This window comes from Styela clava, chromosome 8, assembly GCF_964204865.1.
Source record: "Styela clava chromosome 8, kaStyClav1.hap1.2, whole genome shotgun sequence".
Taxonomy (NCBI): Eukaryota; Metazoa; Chordata; class Ascidiacea; order Stolidobranchia; family Styelidae; genus Styela; species Styela clava.
In genome coordinates, this window is record NC_135257.1 from 22,922,933 (window position 1) to 22,941,915 (window position 18,983).

The 18,983-nt window shown below is 37.1% G+C and overlaps 2 protein-coding genes across 3 annotated transcripts; one reads left to right on the forward strand and one right to left on the reverse strand.

Moving 5' to 3' along the window:
• The first annotated feature begins 8,831 nt into the window (after positions 1 to 8,831).
• LOC120345581 (metallophosphoesterase MPPED2-like) lies at positions 8,832 to 11,722 on the forward strand. 2 transcript variants are annotated; one of them, XM_078115583.1, is made up of 2 exons: positions 8,832 to 9,997; positions 10,086 to 10,332. In XM_078115583.1, the coding sequence occupies exons 1-2, from the start codon at positions 8,863 to 8,865 to the stop codon at positions 10,097 to 10,099; spliced, it is 1,149 nt and encodes a 382-aa protein (XP_077971709.1). In that variant the 5' UTR covers positions 8,832 to 8,862; the 3' UTR covers positions 10,100 to 10,332. The 2 variants fall into 2 exon arrangements, with proteins under 2 accessions (XP_077971709.1, XP_039271036.2); XM_039415102.2 differs by lacking the exon at positions 10,086 to 10,332 and adding an exon at positions 10,377 to 11,722 and having other exon boundaries at positions 8,834 to 9,997.
• A 1,059-nt stretch (positions 11,723 to 12,781) lies between these two features.
• LOC120345963 (folylpolyglutamate synthase, mitochondrial-like) lies at positions 12,782 to 18,647 on the reverse strand. Its single transcript, XM_078115446.1, has 6 exons — positions 18,440 to 18,647; positions 18,008 to 18,137; positions 16,931 to 17,592; positions 15,784 to 15,906; positions 14,780 to 14,971; positions 12,782 to 14,382 (listed from the first exon to the last, which is right to left on the reverse strand). The coding sequence occupies exons 1-6, from the start codon at positions 18,584 to 18,586 to the stop codon at positions 13,933 to 13,935; spliced, it is 1,704 nt and encodes a 567-aa protein (XP_077971572.1). The 5' UTR covers positions 18,587 to 18,647; the 3' UTR covers positions 12,782 to 13,932.
• Positions 18,648 to 18,983: the final 336 nt, after the last annotated feature.

Sequence of the window (18,983 nt, forward strand, 5' to 3'; positions counted from 1 at the left end):
TCCAGATGAGAACATCGTATTTTGTAATATAATTAGGATTTCGTTTAATAGTTCATTCCCGGTACAATTTTTGCGGAGCATTTCACTCCTGTCTACATAAGGTACTGGACAAGCAGATATATTTAGATATAAAGAGATCTACTATGTATTTGGCAGCTTTCTTTAGACGGCGTTTCTACCCAAATTATTACATCCTAGGTGAGGTTTTGGGCATAGGGTGTGAATGCGACGATCTCTAGCTTGAGACACTAGGAGAGTTAACAACACGTCAGCCCCTAATCCATCTCCAATGAATATTAAAAAAAAGCTTACCCGTAAATGCTAGGTGATTTTACTCACTACCTCTAATAGCGCATAGTTCATGAAATTCCACAGGGATTTAGGCGAAATTAATTTATAACACGTATGGTCCGAGTTGATGTCACGTAAAAAAAAGACAGCCAGAATCTTGGGAGTCGCATCACGACCGCCTTATTAAAATAGCAGGGATCAAAGCAGCTATATTGAGTAGCAATTTATTTAATCACACTTCGCAACTTTTATTCTGCAACGTCCGTATTAGTATGTCCGCACTCACTCAGAAGTAAAAGTGACTCATCTCTGGGCATGGTTACAGACGACCACTGATGCTAATGTTAAGAGTTACAGAAACTTTATAGAATTATGATGGTTCATTATGTGTTCGAACTAGGAAGTAAAGGAGACTCCTCTTTGAATAAAGTTACGGTCGAATACCGAAGTGCCAAGAGCCACTGAAGTAGAATTATGGTGATAAATTAGGCTCACTCACTCAGAAGTAAAGGAGACTCATCTCTGAGCAAAGTTAGGGGCACTCGCTCAGAAGTAAGAGAGACTCATCTCTCAGCAAAGTTACAGGCCCTCACTCAGAAGTAAAGGAGATTCATCTCTGTGCAAAGGTACGAGCACCCACTCAGAAGTAATGAAGACTCATTCCAGATCAAAGTCACGGACAGCCACTGAGAACTACTGACACTATATAGAATTATGACAATGAATTAAAGGAAAATACTTATGGTACAGTGTCCAGAGCACAGAATCGCCAACCTATATATCAAATTAACTTAATATTTAAGTTAGTTAATGAAAGCTATAAAATCACTGAAACGAGCTATTGGAAACGTAAATATTTGCAGTGGACGGGATAACGAATGCAAACTTGTCGCGGTTGATTGGTTTGTTTATACAAAAAGTCATAATTGGATTTCATACCGGTAAATCCTTTCAACGGGGGATGTTAAACGCGCAAAGAATTCACGATTACGTAAACACGGGAGGCAACCAGGACCGGTCATGGGCCAACGTAAACCATGCGAAGTATAAACCAAATGGCCAGTAACCCCGAAAACCTTCGACGGTCTTACAAACTGGACCTGCTCAAAACAAGAGAGAGAGATGCTCAAATAATGGACACGAAAGCCAAAACGAAGTAGTACGGTACCGGACCACAGTCTTCACGACCAAGCCGAAAAGTGCGCAATTTTTAATTTTGATGACGTCATCACACACAAAAAACCGAATCCCACAGAAATTGCGAAATAAATAAAAGGAATAGCATTCTGGAGAAGTATGAAATCGAAAATTTCAAAGCGTTTGGTCCAGTAGTTAAAGAGAAAAGCGATTTTTTCACAGCAAGAAGTAATGAATGACTAACAACAACAACATAATAGGGACCTCTTGAAGTATGCGCACCAAGATGGCGCACAACCTGAACGCAGGTTGTGCGACATCTTGGTGCGCATACTCCAGGAGCGGTTCCATTACATTTGAACCCACGTACATTTGAACCCATGACAATTGCACCTGCATACTATTGCACCTATGGAAATTTTGTTGTTGTACGGATAGTTGAACCCATACTAACCCTAACCCATGGGTTTCAGCACCCGCATATTGATTGAACCCGTGGATATAGACATGGGTTCAAATGTACGTGGGTTCAAATGTACGGTCACCTCCAGGAGCACCCATAATAGTAATAACAAAACGATCCATATGCACACTTCGCTATTGCTATGCAATCTTTCAATATTTTTAATGTTGGATGTTAACATTATTTGCGGAAATACAATCTCTCTTTGTGTCTCTTAAGAAATAAACATAAAATTTATTAGATGTTGCATCTTGCATGGTTTCCTTTCCTACAAGGCTCGTACAGTAAAGTTACTTCAATCATTATTTTGTATTAGTGTGATGGGCATTTTTGCTTTGGTATGTTTTCTTGTTTAGTTTCGTAACCATAACCAATCAGCAATAAGTTAACAACAACGTAACAATTACAGCCGTCCAGGCAGATATACAAGCATTTGTTGTAAGCATCGACACGTTTTCGTGGTTTTGCGTGTTATTTGTCAGTTTGTAGTTGTGTTCACAATAAATAATTGTAAATCGAATGACTTATTTGTCAATATATCTTCTGAGGATCTTTAGTTTAGTTGCAGTAATCAAAAATTAGTCTCGCAAACTGGACTGAGCTAAAAATAGATATCAGAACATGAAAGCGGCATGTGGTTGTATATTTTAATAAACATGATGCTTACAAAAATATAAACCAGTTGAAAAGCGCCAACACTTTAAAACACTCTTAAAATAAGCATAATTTTTTTTGCAATGGTACAGGAAGCATTGTCAAAAGTCGGAGAAACAACCATGGACAGGGACTCGTCATAAAGAAACCGCTCCGTGATGACTTCGAACTCAGACTCGATACGAGTTTCGCGACTCTAGGTTTAGGAATCCCTACCTAACACTTATTTGTACTTAGTTAGGAAGTAATAAAACGCAAAAACAAATTCCTTTATAATCACAAAATCCTAACTCAAATTCATCATTCTTATCTCTATTCAAACTAGGCCCCGCGCAATATGTTCCGCACAGGGCCCTCCTGGAGTGAATAATCAATTTTACTAATGTCGGTTGGTCTAAATCTAAATTCATAGAGTCGACAAGAACCTGGGAAGCAATGATAAGTTATGCCGGAGTGGAAAGAAAGTAGCATTGGAAACGATTGAGAGGTGAGAAATCGAGTTGTAGACAGACAGTTGATGTTTTAAAATATACGGTAGTCTATAGTCCATACTCATACTGTCATAGGGCATTTCAGACTGTGATATATCAAAATTTAGTGTAGATATAGTCTAGTACCGGTAATGGTATGCAAACAATGCTGGACTGTAGTACATGCAATGAGCATATATACGCTCATTGAGTACATCAGATAAAATGCATTATGTATTCAAGGTATTAGTTAGTATTTAGTGGTATTTTTACACTCATGATGTTCCAAATATGATTTTCTTCCTCATTTTAGATACCGTACTACAAAAGAAAACGGCAATGTTCCACTAATCCGACCTAACGCATGCTCTAATCCCTGCTGCTATCAGTGCTATAAAATGGATTAAACAAGAAGTCTTGAAGTGTAAAGGTATATGAGAATCATAATAGTTGCAAACAGCTTAGATGGGCTAGTCATATTGAAATACTTTAGCACTTTTCTGCAATTGGAACTGCCCATCAAACTCATGTTGGAGACTTCATTGAGGTTTTCAATTAATTTTTTTCTCAACTATGAAGATCTTTTGAGGTTAACGAGGCATTAATAAATAAAGCTGAGGAATTTGTTTGTTCACTGTATGAAGAGGATATGAAGAATGTAAATGATACCAGGGCAAGTCTATTTAACACTGGCAAACATAAGGATTATACTCTCCACCCAACAATGATTCACTGAAGAAGCATGTGGCCCTCAAATCAGTTCTTGAGGTGGCAAACTGCAAGTGTAAGAAAAATAGTCAAAATAATTTATGCAAGTGTGCCAAAATCAACTTAAATTGCACAGATTTTTGTTTTTGTATTGACTGCAAAAGTCACAGTACACTTATAGAGGAAAAGTCGATTTTCAAGATAATGGATTTTGAAAACAATTCAGAAAAAAGTGAATTAGATATTGCAGTTGATTTAATAGGTATCATTTATTTTTTCGGACATTTGTTAGTGTCGTATTCCTGTTTCTAGAAATAATATTGCCTTTGTTCAAATACATAACCACATAAACTAAAAAAAGACTAATTGTAATATTTCTGTTCACTATGTTATGTACATTCATTTCATTTTCTTGACTTTTCCGGTAAATTTCTAAGTGAGAAATAACTGATTTATTTGTGTTTTCGTGCTCACGATGTTAATTTGTGACTTCATTGCTTAAGAATAAATACGTTTGATAGCTTCTATAAAATGGATGTAGCTTTTTATGCTGTTCTTGTTGTAAACTGCTTGTGGTTATTACATAAAATTTATTCGCTAATGTGAATTAGGGTTAGTTCGGATACCTATAATTTTCACTATCCGGATAACGGATATATCCGGGTATTCCGTATTTTAAATATCCGGTTAACCGGATAGTTACTGCTGATTTTAGAGAACCGATTTCGCAGGATTTTCGCGGTGAATTGACCGAATACCGCCACACAGCTCTGTTGTAAATACTCACATATGTATTATTTTTCTTAAATAAGAATTATTGTGCATTTTAATATTGCATGTGTCAATAAATAATGATTTAAGCTCAGTAATCGTACCGATGTACAGCGGAATAATAAAATGAAACATTTTTTGAAAATATTGTGTCCTAATTTATTTATTTATTTTAAGTTATTTTCTCCTATTCAAATAATATGTAAAGATTTATATTATTTCTACTTTATTGTTAATTTTTTTAAAAGTTTCTTTTTGTGTCTAGAGCCTATTTTCTTTAAATTTTGACTCGTACTAAATTTTAGTGTCGCAGACTCACAGTGATCATTTCTGATCATCCGCACCTTTCTATCAATTGCAATGAAATTTAATATTGTCATGTATAGTATTTTGTTTTCTATAATATTTTGTGATTTCTTGCACGACGAAATAAACTTTGTTAATATATACCACAAGAGCATACATATAAATGAAATCATGAACACAAAAAACCGTGCATTTCGAACATTTTATTTCGGTAAGAGAAGTATCCAAAAAAAATTAGAATATAGGGGGAACAAATTCCGTGAAGTGTTCAGGAAAATATAAGTAATTTGAACAAAAATTTTAATAACAAAGCAAACTGATGATTATGAAAAAACCGAAGTGGTCAGAAATTTCTTCTAATTTAAAAACTTCACTTATTTAACATGTCACTGTAAATATTCTCACGTTTGTACTAATTAGGCCACAACTTCAAATCTATTTCCATTCGAATACCTTTTAACCTAAATTAACAGAGCCAAAACAATGCTGCGCCAGTTTTTGAACAACTTTACCTACCACCTTAAATGAGTAAACGAAAAACATGACACGATACAGAGTCTGTCAAATTAAACTTTTCTGAAATATTATAGACCATTTTGCAAACAAATTTGTTTGTGAAAGTTCCATGAAAACCATAAATGTAATAACAGCCTTTCCTCCTCATTTTGAAATTTTCGAAAACGTCACTAATAAAGGCGGTCGAATTTTACAGGCTAATTTTGTTATCATCGCCGATCGTTTTCTTCAGCGTCGCGTGATTATTTGGGGAATTAACATCGGCATTATGCCAGTTTTAATTTGAAAGAAGTTACATCCCGTGAAAAGTTACCCTTGTTGTAAATTCAGTAAATACGATTATTACGAAATTTTGGCGATTCAACAGCGCCTAAAATAGAGTCTTGTTTTATCTATCACTGGCTGATAAATCAAGAGTCGTGGTATTTTCGTTAGCATTCACTTCCGTATTTTCAGTCAAAAATGTGTGTTTCGAACTCTCTTAACGATAGATAGATACGACGATAGATAACATACTGCGGCCATTTCAGTTCCGGGCGAAATAAAACAATTATCGGCGTTATATACCGACGAGACTGAACCCGACTTTTCTCCCAAAAATGTTGATATATAACTATAAGCTAATTAATATCTGCATTTATTGTACTAAATAAATTATACTCATTGGAATTGCAATAATAGCTCAAATTTGATGAATTTTCAAGATCGCAAAAATAAGAAATTGGATTTGTTCGTGCAGCTTACCATTTATTTTTATATCTAGAGTAGAAATGCTTTTATATTAAGGTAAGTCGGGCTCTTCTATAACGCAAATAAGCAATAATTACATTTTTCTGCGTGTTTTGTGATGTAATACTATAGTCAAGTTCACTCCAGCATTACACGGATGACTAAAATATATGCAGAATGGTGTGGATATAAGTGATTATTATATGCTCTGAGAGATGTCATTGGCCACTCAACAAAAAATATAAAAATCACTAATGCGCATATGCATTATTTATACTGCTCTATTATCCGGTTAACCGTTACAATAATATCCGGTTATCAGATAGCAAAATATCTCTTGGTTAACCGGTATCCGGATAATCCAACCCTAATGTGAATCAGCGTTGTTGGTGTCGCTGCTTTCGAGGTCACTCGCGACTCCTGTCACACAATTAAAGTATTTTTTGTTGTTGGTTACATGTATGCCATATTTTTCGTAATCTACCTAATAAATTATGATTGACTGAGGAAGTCCGATTTTGGTCAGGCAAAACATTACAGGAATACATTTGTGTTAGTGTGCTGTAGGGCTCTCGAATTGCATAGTTCTTATGTATCTGTTGTAAACTTATGGTTATTGAATTTCCGGGAACCTCTTATATTCAATTTCGCATCAGGATTGTGGAACAAGCTGTAATGCGTTCAGTATGTTCATTTTCACACAAAACTGAAGAATTTATTTAGTTACCAGATGTGCGCTACGAAACTCATTTTCTGGGCGTTTTCAAGGCTTCGTCTCACGGCCCATATCCGCGTGGTAATGATCTACAAGTGTTCAATAACTTACTTATACATTTTTCAACAACGTCTTAGCATAACTTAACTAATAATAACTAAACAGGGCTATGGAAAGGCTGCCCAACTCAACGTAAGGTCGAGCAGTAATAACTAATATTCAAATATTCATCCGCTCGCTAACAGCTGATTCGATTCAATTGTTACGTCATGCAGTAGTCATTGTTCATTGCCGAAAATGTAGAGAATATAGGACAGATCGTAGCACATATTTCTTGTAGTAAAAGCGTCTTTTCCGTAAAACGTGCAACTTTTGGAAGTGGGAACAAGGCAATATTTGTTACTAAATTTTTAAGGAACATTTTAAAATCATTTTCAGGTAGTTACCTGATGTGCGCTACGAAACTCACTTTCTAGGCGTTTTTCAGGGCCTCGGCTCGCGGCCTATAACTTATATTGATTCATATATCAAGTCAACAGATTCGTAATTAAACGAAAGTAGTTTCGCCCACATTCGACTTATTCAGATAACCATGTTCCAACGAAACCACTCATCCTTGGGAAATCACCTATTTGTACATCGTTGTCGTGTATGGAGTCTAATAATAATTTGTTTTCATAAATTTAATTTGCAAAGTTTGAATTATAAACAACCAAAAACATGCAAATACCATTAAAAAATTGAAACATTTTTGTAAAAAGTTGTGTTTACAGCTTTATAATAATCATATATTTCATGGTTTTATTCATTGACTGAGCAACAGAGAAGAGCAAAATGCACCACCGTTGACGTTATCTCGCACAATACTGCAATAGCAGACAGAGCTTTAAATTATATTAGGATTGGATAGTTTTATTGTTTCGCCGGCTTGGGAAAACCGTTAGGGATGAATATAGGTGAATGGTACCATATTATAAAAGTAGCCAGCCAATGCAGCCTTGCGGGATATGAAAGTTTAGGCAAGTTGTTAGCATACCGTAACTGCATAAGCATAATATTATGATGGGTCTATACGGTACGGTACCGGTACCGTACCCAGATACCGCTGTGCTATATCAGTGGATTGGATTTACACATTTATCTTGGGGGAAAGCAACCCGATAAGACGGCTCAATCATATGGCGAACCACGGCATTCGTAAGTTTTACCGTACTTTTCAATGTCAGGTATCTGGGTATACAGGTACCGTATAGGATTAGGGGTCTCATGTAGTTTCGTACCTAACGTACTTCTAGTAGGCGTAGCATAACAATTTTTCCACATGTCAATCCTAACCCCCACCTGACCACACCATCCAAAAATTACGTCAGTACGACGTCACAGTCTTTATCGTCGGCGCCGATGCCATTTCAGGCGATCATACGGGTATTTGGCAAGCTCTATGACGTGATTGTGACGTCGTAGTGACGTAATTTCTGGATGGCGTAGTCAGGTGAGGGTTAGGATTGGCGTGTCGAAAAATTGTTATGCTACACCTACCAAAAGTACGTTAGGTACGAAACTACATGAGACCCAAGATTAGTTAGTTAGTTATTTATTTCAGATGCATGGACTTCTGGACTTGGTGGTGCTCATGATTAATGGCGCGGCGGTGTGGCTCAACGGGCTAAGCGTTAGGAATACGCTCGCCACCGCACCTCTAATTACTCTGCGTGGGTTCGCAGGTTCGAATCCCATGCAGGGATGGTTATGTGCGAGAGGATTGCTGGACTCCTCGCCGTCGTTGGGTGGTTCACGTAACCGCTGGTCGGTTACGGCTTCCTCCACCACCAAGTCCATGCTTCCGAAAACAAACAATACAGTAAAACTAATCCCATACCCGACTTGGAATGGTAACCAGACGAGGGGCCGTGGTTCGCCATATGGATAAGCCGTCTTATCGGCTTTCCTCTCCCCCGGGATAAATATGTAAATCCTATCCCTATCCTATCCTGGTGGAGGAAGCCGTTGTTTGCCATACGATTAAGCCGTTTTATCACTTTCCTCTCTCCCCAGATAAATATGTAGATCATATTCTTATCTCTATCTCTAGTCATCTTTGTATGTTTAACAGAATATATTTCTTGAATCATAACATGACATTCAGCAGCTCAATGCCTGACCCAAATGATGGACGTTTCGATGATATTGATGACGAGGACCCAATGGAAGGGGTGGAAATCCCCAAAATATTTTTAAAGAGGGAGAAAAATGAGAAGAAAAAAGAAATTTTTTTGCCCTGTGAAGACTTGTTTGGATATGGAAATTCCAGTACGACAAAACCTAAATCACTCTTTGGTACATCTAGTGGTAAAACTGTGGGTTTGAAAAATAATAAAGATAATTTTCAACAATCTACGAAGCGCAACAGAAACAGACTACTCGGTTCCAAACATAGTTTGGACGAAAATGCGAAAAAATCTTTATCTTTCGAATTTTTGTCACTTTTCAAGCGCTATAAACCCCAAGATGAAGACTTTCAACCCAAATATAAAGCGAAACTGAACATCGAAAATTCTTCAAATTGGCAAAGGGATGAGAAATATCTTAGAACAAATGATGACCCCACAGAAAAAAAATTTGAACAACCTACTAAAGTTAAAACCGTAGAAGTGGATCCACAGTGTCACTATCCAGATGAATTCCTTCATTGTTCAAGGTCAGGTCAAGGTCGTTATGAACGAGGGTATTGCAAAATAGTAAAACCTATGGACCATGACCTTCCTAAACCCCAAGGTCACACACGATTTGTCTGTATTTCTGATACGCATAACGAACATCGGAATTTAAAGCTACCACCGGGTGATGTATTACTCCACTGTGGAGACTTTTCGCTCGCTGGGGAGTTAAAAGAAATTGATGAATTTAATGAATGGTTAGGGGAAGTCCCTTTCAAACATAAGGTAGTGATTGCAGGAAATCATGAATTATCATTCGATCAAAAAATAATGGAGCATGTCGAATTAGCAAAGAAGAATAATTCTTATGTTCGTTTCGGAAAATATTTAAAACCAATAGAGGAAAAAGACTGGCGTAATATACGGTCACGCTTGACTAATTGTACTTATCTTGAAGATAGTGAAATCATGATTAATGGGATTAGGATTTGGGGATCACCATGGCAACCGGAGTTTGGAAATTGGGGATTTAATCTGACAAGAGGCAGACCACTGATGGAAAAATGGAATAAAATACCTAGTAAGTGAGAAAAGTCAATGAGACGGCCTCTCGTCCGATTACCAGTCCATGTCGGGTATGGGAGTAGTTAACGGGTTATTTGTTTCAGATACATGGACTTGATGGTGGGGGAAGATGTCAGCTGCGATGCGTGTTACCCACTTGCTGCGGTCAGCTATAGTGACGTCTTAAACAAAGTACAAGAACGAGTAACTACCAGTGTCGGAGAGACTCTTGGTTATACAAGTCATCTAAACGGAATGACATGAGTTCACAATTGTCAGGCAGACTTGACTCTAGAATTTAAAATAATGAATGAGTTTTAAAAAAGTGAATTTGGTTTTGGTTACTCCTGATCACTGTTGCGATTTATTTTACAGTCCATTCATCTTTTCTTCAGATGGAGTTGACATCTTGATGACACATGGGCCACCAGCAGGCCATGGAGATCGGGTGGTCAGCGGACAACGTGTTGGATGTGTAGACCTACTAAACACCGTCCAACTTCGAGTGCAGCCGAAGTATCATTTGTTTGGTCACATACATGAGGGGTACGGGTTGACCACTGATCAATTCACAACTTATATCAACTGCTCATCTGTGGATTATCACTATGACCCTGGACATCCTCCTATTGTGTTTGACATGCCAAACAAGGCCTAGTTTTTTATTTAACGCGCTCATACATGCATATCGCTTCGACCAAGGCCATGAACAAGCAACCACTGATATATATCGTTACACATGGAGCTACAATTATATCTGGAAAGCCTGGAAAAATCTTTCTGGTTTGGCATCGATTACAACCTGGGTAACGTGAGGGGTCATGCGATTTGAACCCGAGTTGTTGATGCCAACTCAGTGAAGTGTAACGCTTTATCTGTTAAGCCGTCAGTCATGCAATTAAATGAATGTATATATATTTTTCCTGATGCTTTAAACCACAATATATTATTGATCCTCATCTATTCATTTCCTTTCAATTTTGTTTGTTCATAACGTTGGCTATGCTTTTATTATTTGTGTCTACCCAGCTGTGCATGTTTTTTTATGAATAAAGTATTAGTGTAAGATTTACATATTTATCCTGGGGGAGGAAAGCCATTAAGATGCCCTCTCGTCTTGTTACCATTCCATGTATGGAATTAGTTAGTCAGCTATACATGCATGGACTTAATAGTTTAGGAAGCCGTAACCGGCCAGAGATTATGTGAACCATCCTTCGGCGATGAGGAATCCAGCAATCCTCTCCCACATGATTCAAACCTGTAAACCCACGTAGGGTAATCTCGCTATCGATGTCAAACGTATTTATTATTCACCTCTTACGAACGATTCATAGTTATCATCAACTTATGCTATCAAGACCAGACATATCTACTCATATGTATATGGTAACTTTTATTTTCACTTTGTTGCCTTAATCAAGTTTACTTGTATGAACATTCAAAATTTGGGCAAAAACTTAATGCTTATTATTAATCAGTTAGCTGCCTTTCTTTAATCAAGTGTAACCCTAATATATTATATTTTCAAATATTTTTTTTATAATTTTCCAATGCTGTGACAATGATAACGTAGCTACTAAATAATTTATATTTTTATGGCTTTTCGTCTAAGTTCACTTCATATAAGTTTTAGATAACAGTAGTTCTTATATTGTGCTTTCTTCTTTATTTCCGTGCGGCCTTGCTTTTGAACAAATTCCCTCTTTTTTTTCCTTTTCTAGGTCATGGCATCACTATTTGGTGTTACACATAAATCTACCAAGTTACTTGGATTTTGCTTCAAGCAAATATTTGTGTAAAAATTCTTCAATAAATTGATTGCTATGCAAAGTAATTACCATGTAATATTTTATTCAATCAAATGGCTCTATGTATTTGTATACATGAGCGATAGACAGTGGTCAGATAGACTGGAGTCGCCCAAAGACTTCAGTTATCTAAAGGAAATGACTCCATTAACTGCTAGTGAGAGACTAGACTAGTAACCCCCGATGCAATTCATGTTTCCGTGAGTTAGTTACTGCCTTAACCCTACAGTCTTGGTTCAGAACTAAGGGGTAACTTTCAATAGTCTTAAATAGAGAATTCATGTCTGATGTAAATTTTCCTGAATCCACAGCACTATATTACCCTGGGAAGGGTAAGCAAGTGCAAGTATGATGATCATTAAGGTCATCTTGCTGGATGACGTCATGCAGACCTCACAGGAGATCGTGGTTTCCGCATCTCATCACCCAAAACAATTGCAAAAAGTGGCAACTTCTAGACCAGAAAACCCAACATTTTCCAGTGCTATGAAACCCTTTAAAGATTTCCCATATGTCGTCACTAGTCAATCAATACTGACTGCTATGTACAAGTGGCCTCTACTAGAAGCAACGTTTCTCAACGAATCAGAAATTGAGTCAAATTTTAATGGTCATCGGTTAGAAACTGCAGTACCATTCGGATTAGATGTACCACTCAAACGACAACTTTAATATTTTTACATAGGGATAGCTCATGAGCCCCTAAAGTATTTCACAATAAAAAAATGAAAAGTTTTGGCAGAACAATTCCGGTCACTTCAAAATGTTTTTGTTCCGTTAATGAGTAATTGGAAGAAAAAAATTTTGGGGTATTTATTTGTACTATAAACGAGTCTACATCTCAGTTTTTATAGCACAATACCCCCCACTTTCAAGTATGTTTATTACGTAAACCTTAAGCGAATAATAACTTTATTCTAAAAAAAATTTGAGGTATTCAATTGTACTATAAATAAGTCCACATCACAGTTTTGACAGCACAATACCAGTCACTTTTGAGTACTTTTATTCCGCAAATCACAAAAATATCATTTGAAAAAATAAAGAGGGAATTTTTTAGGTAATGAAGAATGTGGGATAAATATTCGTAGAGTTATTGGTAATGAACACTCTCATATGAGCAAAGCTACGAGCACTCTCTCAGAAGTAAAGGAGACTCATCTTTGAGCACAGTTAGGGGCGCTCACTCAGAAGTAAAGGAGACTCATCTCTGAGCAAAGTTAAAATTAAGATTCATTGCACAAAGCAGTTCATGTCGATACGATAAAAAATAGTTATAATGCAGCTCAGCTAAGTAATTCCATATCCGAATATGTAATCTTTCACAGGCATAAAAATCAAATTTAAACATAAGATTGCTGAAGGACGGTTGACAAAATAAAAGGCAAAATTTTCGACAAATTGAAAAAGCGGTAAGTTGAGGAAGCATTCTCAGCAAATATTGAAGAATACTGAGCAGACAACTGGAGAGAGAATTTGGGAACTAGGGCAGGATTTAAAAACTCAATTAAAAAAACAGTCAAGAGCCAAATATATTTTAAAATGTTTCAAATTTTGAAGGTATAAATTTTTCTTGACAGACTGTTGAAGTATAAAACAGTAATTTCAAACAGGCAATCGAAAACAGCTTGCATATAGGACTTGGTTTTCTTCAGGTTTTTAGCTGGATTCAAAATTTTCTTTGAACCTGGGTGTCTGTGTTTTTTTTAGGTCTAAGTATTCAATTAAAAAGAGACTAAGCTTAAAAGAACTAAGAAAAGATTAAGTTGAATAGCAGACATTTTGCGAAGAATTGCATATACAGAAGCATTCTAGGAATTATGGAGTTGGTGTTGGGAGACCAAAAAGCATCATGTTGACTGAGTATCTTCAAACAACTTGCATAAGCTTTTGCTATCAAATTGGTTTTATCAAAATTATGAGTCATCGTTAATAAGAGTCCAAATTTCCTTTATCTGACTTCAATTTATATGGATTGGCAACTAAAGTAGAATAAAAAAATCATGCAATCAAAATAGTCTGGAGCCAAGCTAGTTTAGATTGAGCAGTAAATCTTCAAACGTCCCGCATCTAGGAATTATGGAGTCAGCTTGAGGAATTAAAATAGAAATAGGCAGGAATCAAAGTGATCTACCTCAATTCACGAATCCCCATTCATGTTTGGGTCCAGAATCCTGAGGAACCCACCGACCAAATGTACGCTACCCGTCACTAAAACTTGAACATGATTTGCATCTTTAAGTAGCGGTATCTGATAATTCTCGGTAGACGCGAGTTCTAACGAAGTTTTAAATAGTTTTTCATCACGGCCTTCTGACATCCACGCTATAGCGTCGGCTATTGTTGCAAAAACTGGAGCTTTCAAGTCTCTGCTTACTCGGTAACTATTAGCAACCACACTTCCACCACTTAAAACTTGTTTTTCTCTCATTTGTTGCTCTTGCTTCACCAGTAACCATTCCTCGTGGTTGCGAACTGCGGACAGAAGTTGGTTTTCTAATGAAGATTTCAGATTTGTTTGATCAGCGGAATCCGTTGGTACAAACGTCGCTATATTAGGGGTGAAAACTGCATGTGTGATGTCACAGTCCTTCAAAAATAGAATTTGAAATGTTGAAATTCAGATTTAGCGAATGAATCTTGAAGGTACAGTAGGAAAAATGAAGAATAGATATTTAAGGCGATTTAAGAGTCTGGCTAACACAGATATACTTCATTACGACGGGCCGAAGCCTTATTTCATACCGTCACCCTGAACAAACACCACTGATAGGTAAAGAGAGTTACGATATGGTATATTTTTTAGTAAGAACTGAAATCTTTTTTGTTTATCATTACCCCTAGTATATTGCGCCCTAAACTTAACAAAGTATTTGTTTCCCTGACCATATTGACAGTATCTGACTACAGTCCTGTATCCATCTGTGTTCGCCAACGTGTGACCTTGCTTTTAACAAATGCTTTTATTTAAAAAAACTTGCACAAACCTGTAAAGCTCTGAACAAGGCTCCGGCATCTCTCCCCCTCGTAGCATTGAACACAAGAATTCTTCGGCATTGGGCGCCGATTCGTTTTTCCTCATTCAAAGCCTCCTCCTGGAACCATCTTGCGCAACATTGCATACTTTTCACAGTGTGAGCCCCATCAAGATAAAAAGTAAGGCCTTGGAATTTAAGAACCTGTTGGAATAAATAAAATTTGGTTGTATTAGGTAGTTTTTAATGTTAAAGGCTCTGTATGAGCTCTGTAATGATCTATCAAGTTGGAAAGAATTTTAATCTTTAAATCGTTAAATTCTACCCATAAAATTGTTTTGCAATATTTCAACCTCGAAATATTTTCCATGTTTATCCAGGGAGGGGGAAGACGATAAGACGTCTCAATCGTAAAGCGAAGAACACCCTTTCACTCCGTTACCAGTCCACGTTAGGTATGGGATTAAGGTATGGGAGTCCAGTTATCTCTCTCATAAATATTCTTCGAACCTGCGCAGGGTAATCAGAGGTGCGATTGTAAGCTTATTCCTAATGCATAGCATGATGCGTCAACTAACGAGGCTTAAAACAAATTTTGCAGAGAATTTTAAACAAAGTTTTCACTGTGTGAGAACCACCAAATAAAACGGTAAGGCCTTGGAATTCGCCAGCAATGTTCATAACAGAATTCAAACAATTATAATTCCTTTCTTAGGCTGAACTTTTTTTAAAAAATTAACAAAGACTCTCAAGTAGGTCTTATCAGCTTTTCCACCCCCCTGCATAAATATGATGTTATTGGACAATTTGTACAGTACTAACCGTCAATATTAGTAGTTTCAAAACTCAAATTCCAGATTTTCAAGTTAGATTAGAACCTGGGATTCTAGATAACCAGCTCACCATGACTTCTCCATTAAAACTGTTTAATAACATTTTCTCATAATTTGTATACAAGTGATGTTCTTTACTGGTTGGAATAATAAACTTGACATTACAATTTTTTTTATACTAACCTGTGCTCTGCCTCCCCACTGGCATTCGAACAAAGCGTTGAGATGAGTATCGTTGAGCAGAAAAGGTTTCGCAGGAGAAGGGAATGCCTCGATTTCAGATGAGTACATGTATCTTTCATCAGACTGTTAATTGAGAAAGCACATTATGTTGAATTTAAAATTAAGATTGCGCAATAGTTTTTCACTTCAGACAGCTTTGTGGATATTCAGGCATGTAGATGTAAGGAGATACTGTCTGTTTGAAAGAGTCTGAATCTTTTCAGCCAAGCTTGAATTTTCAGAATTTCCCAGAGGTGAGAGGTAAGCAGGCTGTGGAACCCTTTGATTACAAACAAAATCGGGTCTCATGTAGTTTCATACCTAACATACTTCTAGTGGGCGTAGCATGACAATTTTTCACGTATCAATCTTAACCCCCACCTGACTACGCCATCCAAAAATTACGTCAACACGACGTCAGTGATGAAATAGAGCCCTTCAAACTATATGAACTGCCATCCAAGACGCGCAAACGAGCCCTTGAAATCGAACAGTTAATTCTCTCGTTTTCTCGTCGCAACGATTTCAATAGGATCGATAATGTCAGTCAGTTCTTTATTGTCGGCGCCAATGCCATTTCGGGCGATTGTACGTATATTTGGCAAGCTTTATGACGTGATTGTGATGTCGTAGTGACGTAATTTTTGGATGGCGTAGTCAGATGGGGGTTAGGATTGACATATCAAAAAATTGTTATGCTACGCCCACTAGAAGTACGTTAGGTACGAAACTACACGAGACCCCAAAAATCTTTCACTAGGTTGTCGAGGAAAAAGAGAATTTTTGGATTTAAAAATATTACATTGGATTCTTGGTATTTATTCTGGGGAAAGAAAGTTGGTAAATTGCTTAATCATCTGGGGGAAGCCTCAATTTCAGTAAACACATGTATCTTTCATCAGACTGTTAATCCAGAAAGTGAAATTATTTTGGATTCAAAACTAGTCGATAGAATTTTTCATAGGTCCTACAACATTTTTATTAACCTAAGTTCAGATGAACATTGTTTTATTCATATTCCATTTTAACATTGCTAGGGTTGAATTAAGTTTATTTTCCGATTGGATGAGGAACATTTCAAAACCCAAAAATATATGATAAACATTACCTCATTTTCTTCGTTCATTTTTCTCATCCACGCTTGAGAGATTTGCAGAGCCAGTGAAGCGTTAACTTTCTGATGATCACCAGCCAATCCAAGATGAATTTCTTTTCCGTCAGGAACTTTATACGTTGACAAATCGGGACAAATTTGGATTTTTATTTCAGTGTCGAGCGCGGTTTGAGCCATAACCTGCATAGCGGAATACGGCTGGGGAGAAGTGAAGGCTTGGGCGCCTGGTTTGAATATTCCAGACTTGTGCCAAGCGATCGATTCTATGGTATTTCCGAGATAATCCATGTGGTCGTATCCAAGCGGCGTCACACCACAAATCACGGGGCTTTGTACTACATTTGTACAATCAAATGTACCCCCAATGCCGACTTCCATAATAGCGACGTCAACTCGGTGCGATAAGAATACGTGAAAAGCCATCACAGTTAAAAAATAGAAATACGATGGGTAGTCCATTTCGCTGCCTCCTGCGGTTTTCGTAAAACGATTGTACAAGTCCTCAAAATAGTCCGCAAATTGAGTCTTTGAAATTGGTTGACCATTGATTCGGATTCGTTCACGGACTTCGATTAGATGGGGGGAGCTAAAAAACCCTGTCTTGTAACCATGGTGACGGAGGATGCTTTCCACAAATGCACAGGTAGATCCTTTACCTAGGTTCGAAAACATGAAATTGCATTCATTAATTCAGCGGTCGGCAACCCTTTTCATACTAAGGACTAAATTCAATTTTTAACATGTTCTCTGCGGGTTGTTCAGAGATTGTATGCACAATTGTGGAGGTTGAACGAAATATTTTATTATAAATATATCTATATCACTATACCGGGCAGTAGAGTAAGAGTTCGACATATTTAAAGTTGAAATTAATCATTTGCTTGGTTAAAATATCGATTAAGTTTATCGAACTAGAATTTCCAACTTAGCGAACAAGGCTTCTTTTAAGACACCACTGATTTGAAAGAGGTTGATCTACTCCTGGATGTTATTATGAGTGAACCTTATTAAAAACAAATCTTAGAGTTGTTTGTTATGAGGAAATATTCAATAAAAAAATATAAAAAACACCTTTTGTTCCGCTGACGTGAATAACGTTAAGTTTCTTCATATCATTTTGACCAATGGAAACTCGTTGCAGAAGATCTTGCATCGCGACTAGACAAGCCGCATCTCGAATCTTCGGCTTCCCTTTGCCAACCTGAAAGAAAAAATTTAAAGTCATAATTTTTGCAATGAAAAAAATATTTTAAGTACAGACTAAACTCCCTTTTACATTCAGTAATAGGGAGGTATGGTACTACGCTATTTATCGATGGGACCCCACCCTAACCTGATACTGTGATAGGAACAATCAAAATGTTCTCAAGTCCACCGATCTCAAAATTGGTAAATATCCCCAAAACTGGCACGGATCGGTAAGCGAACGAAAGACGTGGTTCACCATCGGCTTTTCTCTCCATCCCACTCAACACTCGTGAATTATAAGTTGTTGTTACTTACCTGCAGTACATTCAGTGTTCTCACGGCTTCATCGTATTTCATGTCTGCTCTTTCATTAAAATTCCGACGAAAAACAGCTGAAAATCTGGGAAAACGGGAAAGCGGCCTCGCGAGGCAAACATATGGCAACAGGCCGAATGCCAGCATGACGAAGTGGTTTTATATGACAAACTTTTTCTTGGAAATATGTCACCAAACTACTCCAGCATGTCGTCACGTGTTTTAAAGTGATTTTTGGTAGGATTTTCGTATTTATCTCGGAGAAAAGAGAAAATCGTTAGGTCGGCTTCATCAAACTTTCATCATTCCAGATTCCATGTCGGGTATGGGATTAATTAGCCATTTAATTATTTCAGTTGCATGGACTTGATGGTGTAATTGACCAGTGAACTATCTTAGATCAGAGGCGGGAGAAGTTATTAGAAGTTTATTACATTTAATAATTATCTACCTAAATTTTGCTGTTTTTTTTTAATTGCGTTTAAAGTAATGCCCGATACTTAATCGCGTTTACTCCTCTGGGTGCTTTTTTCGGTGGGTGGAC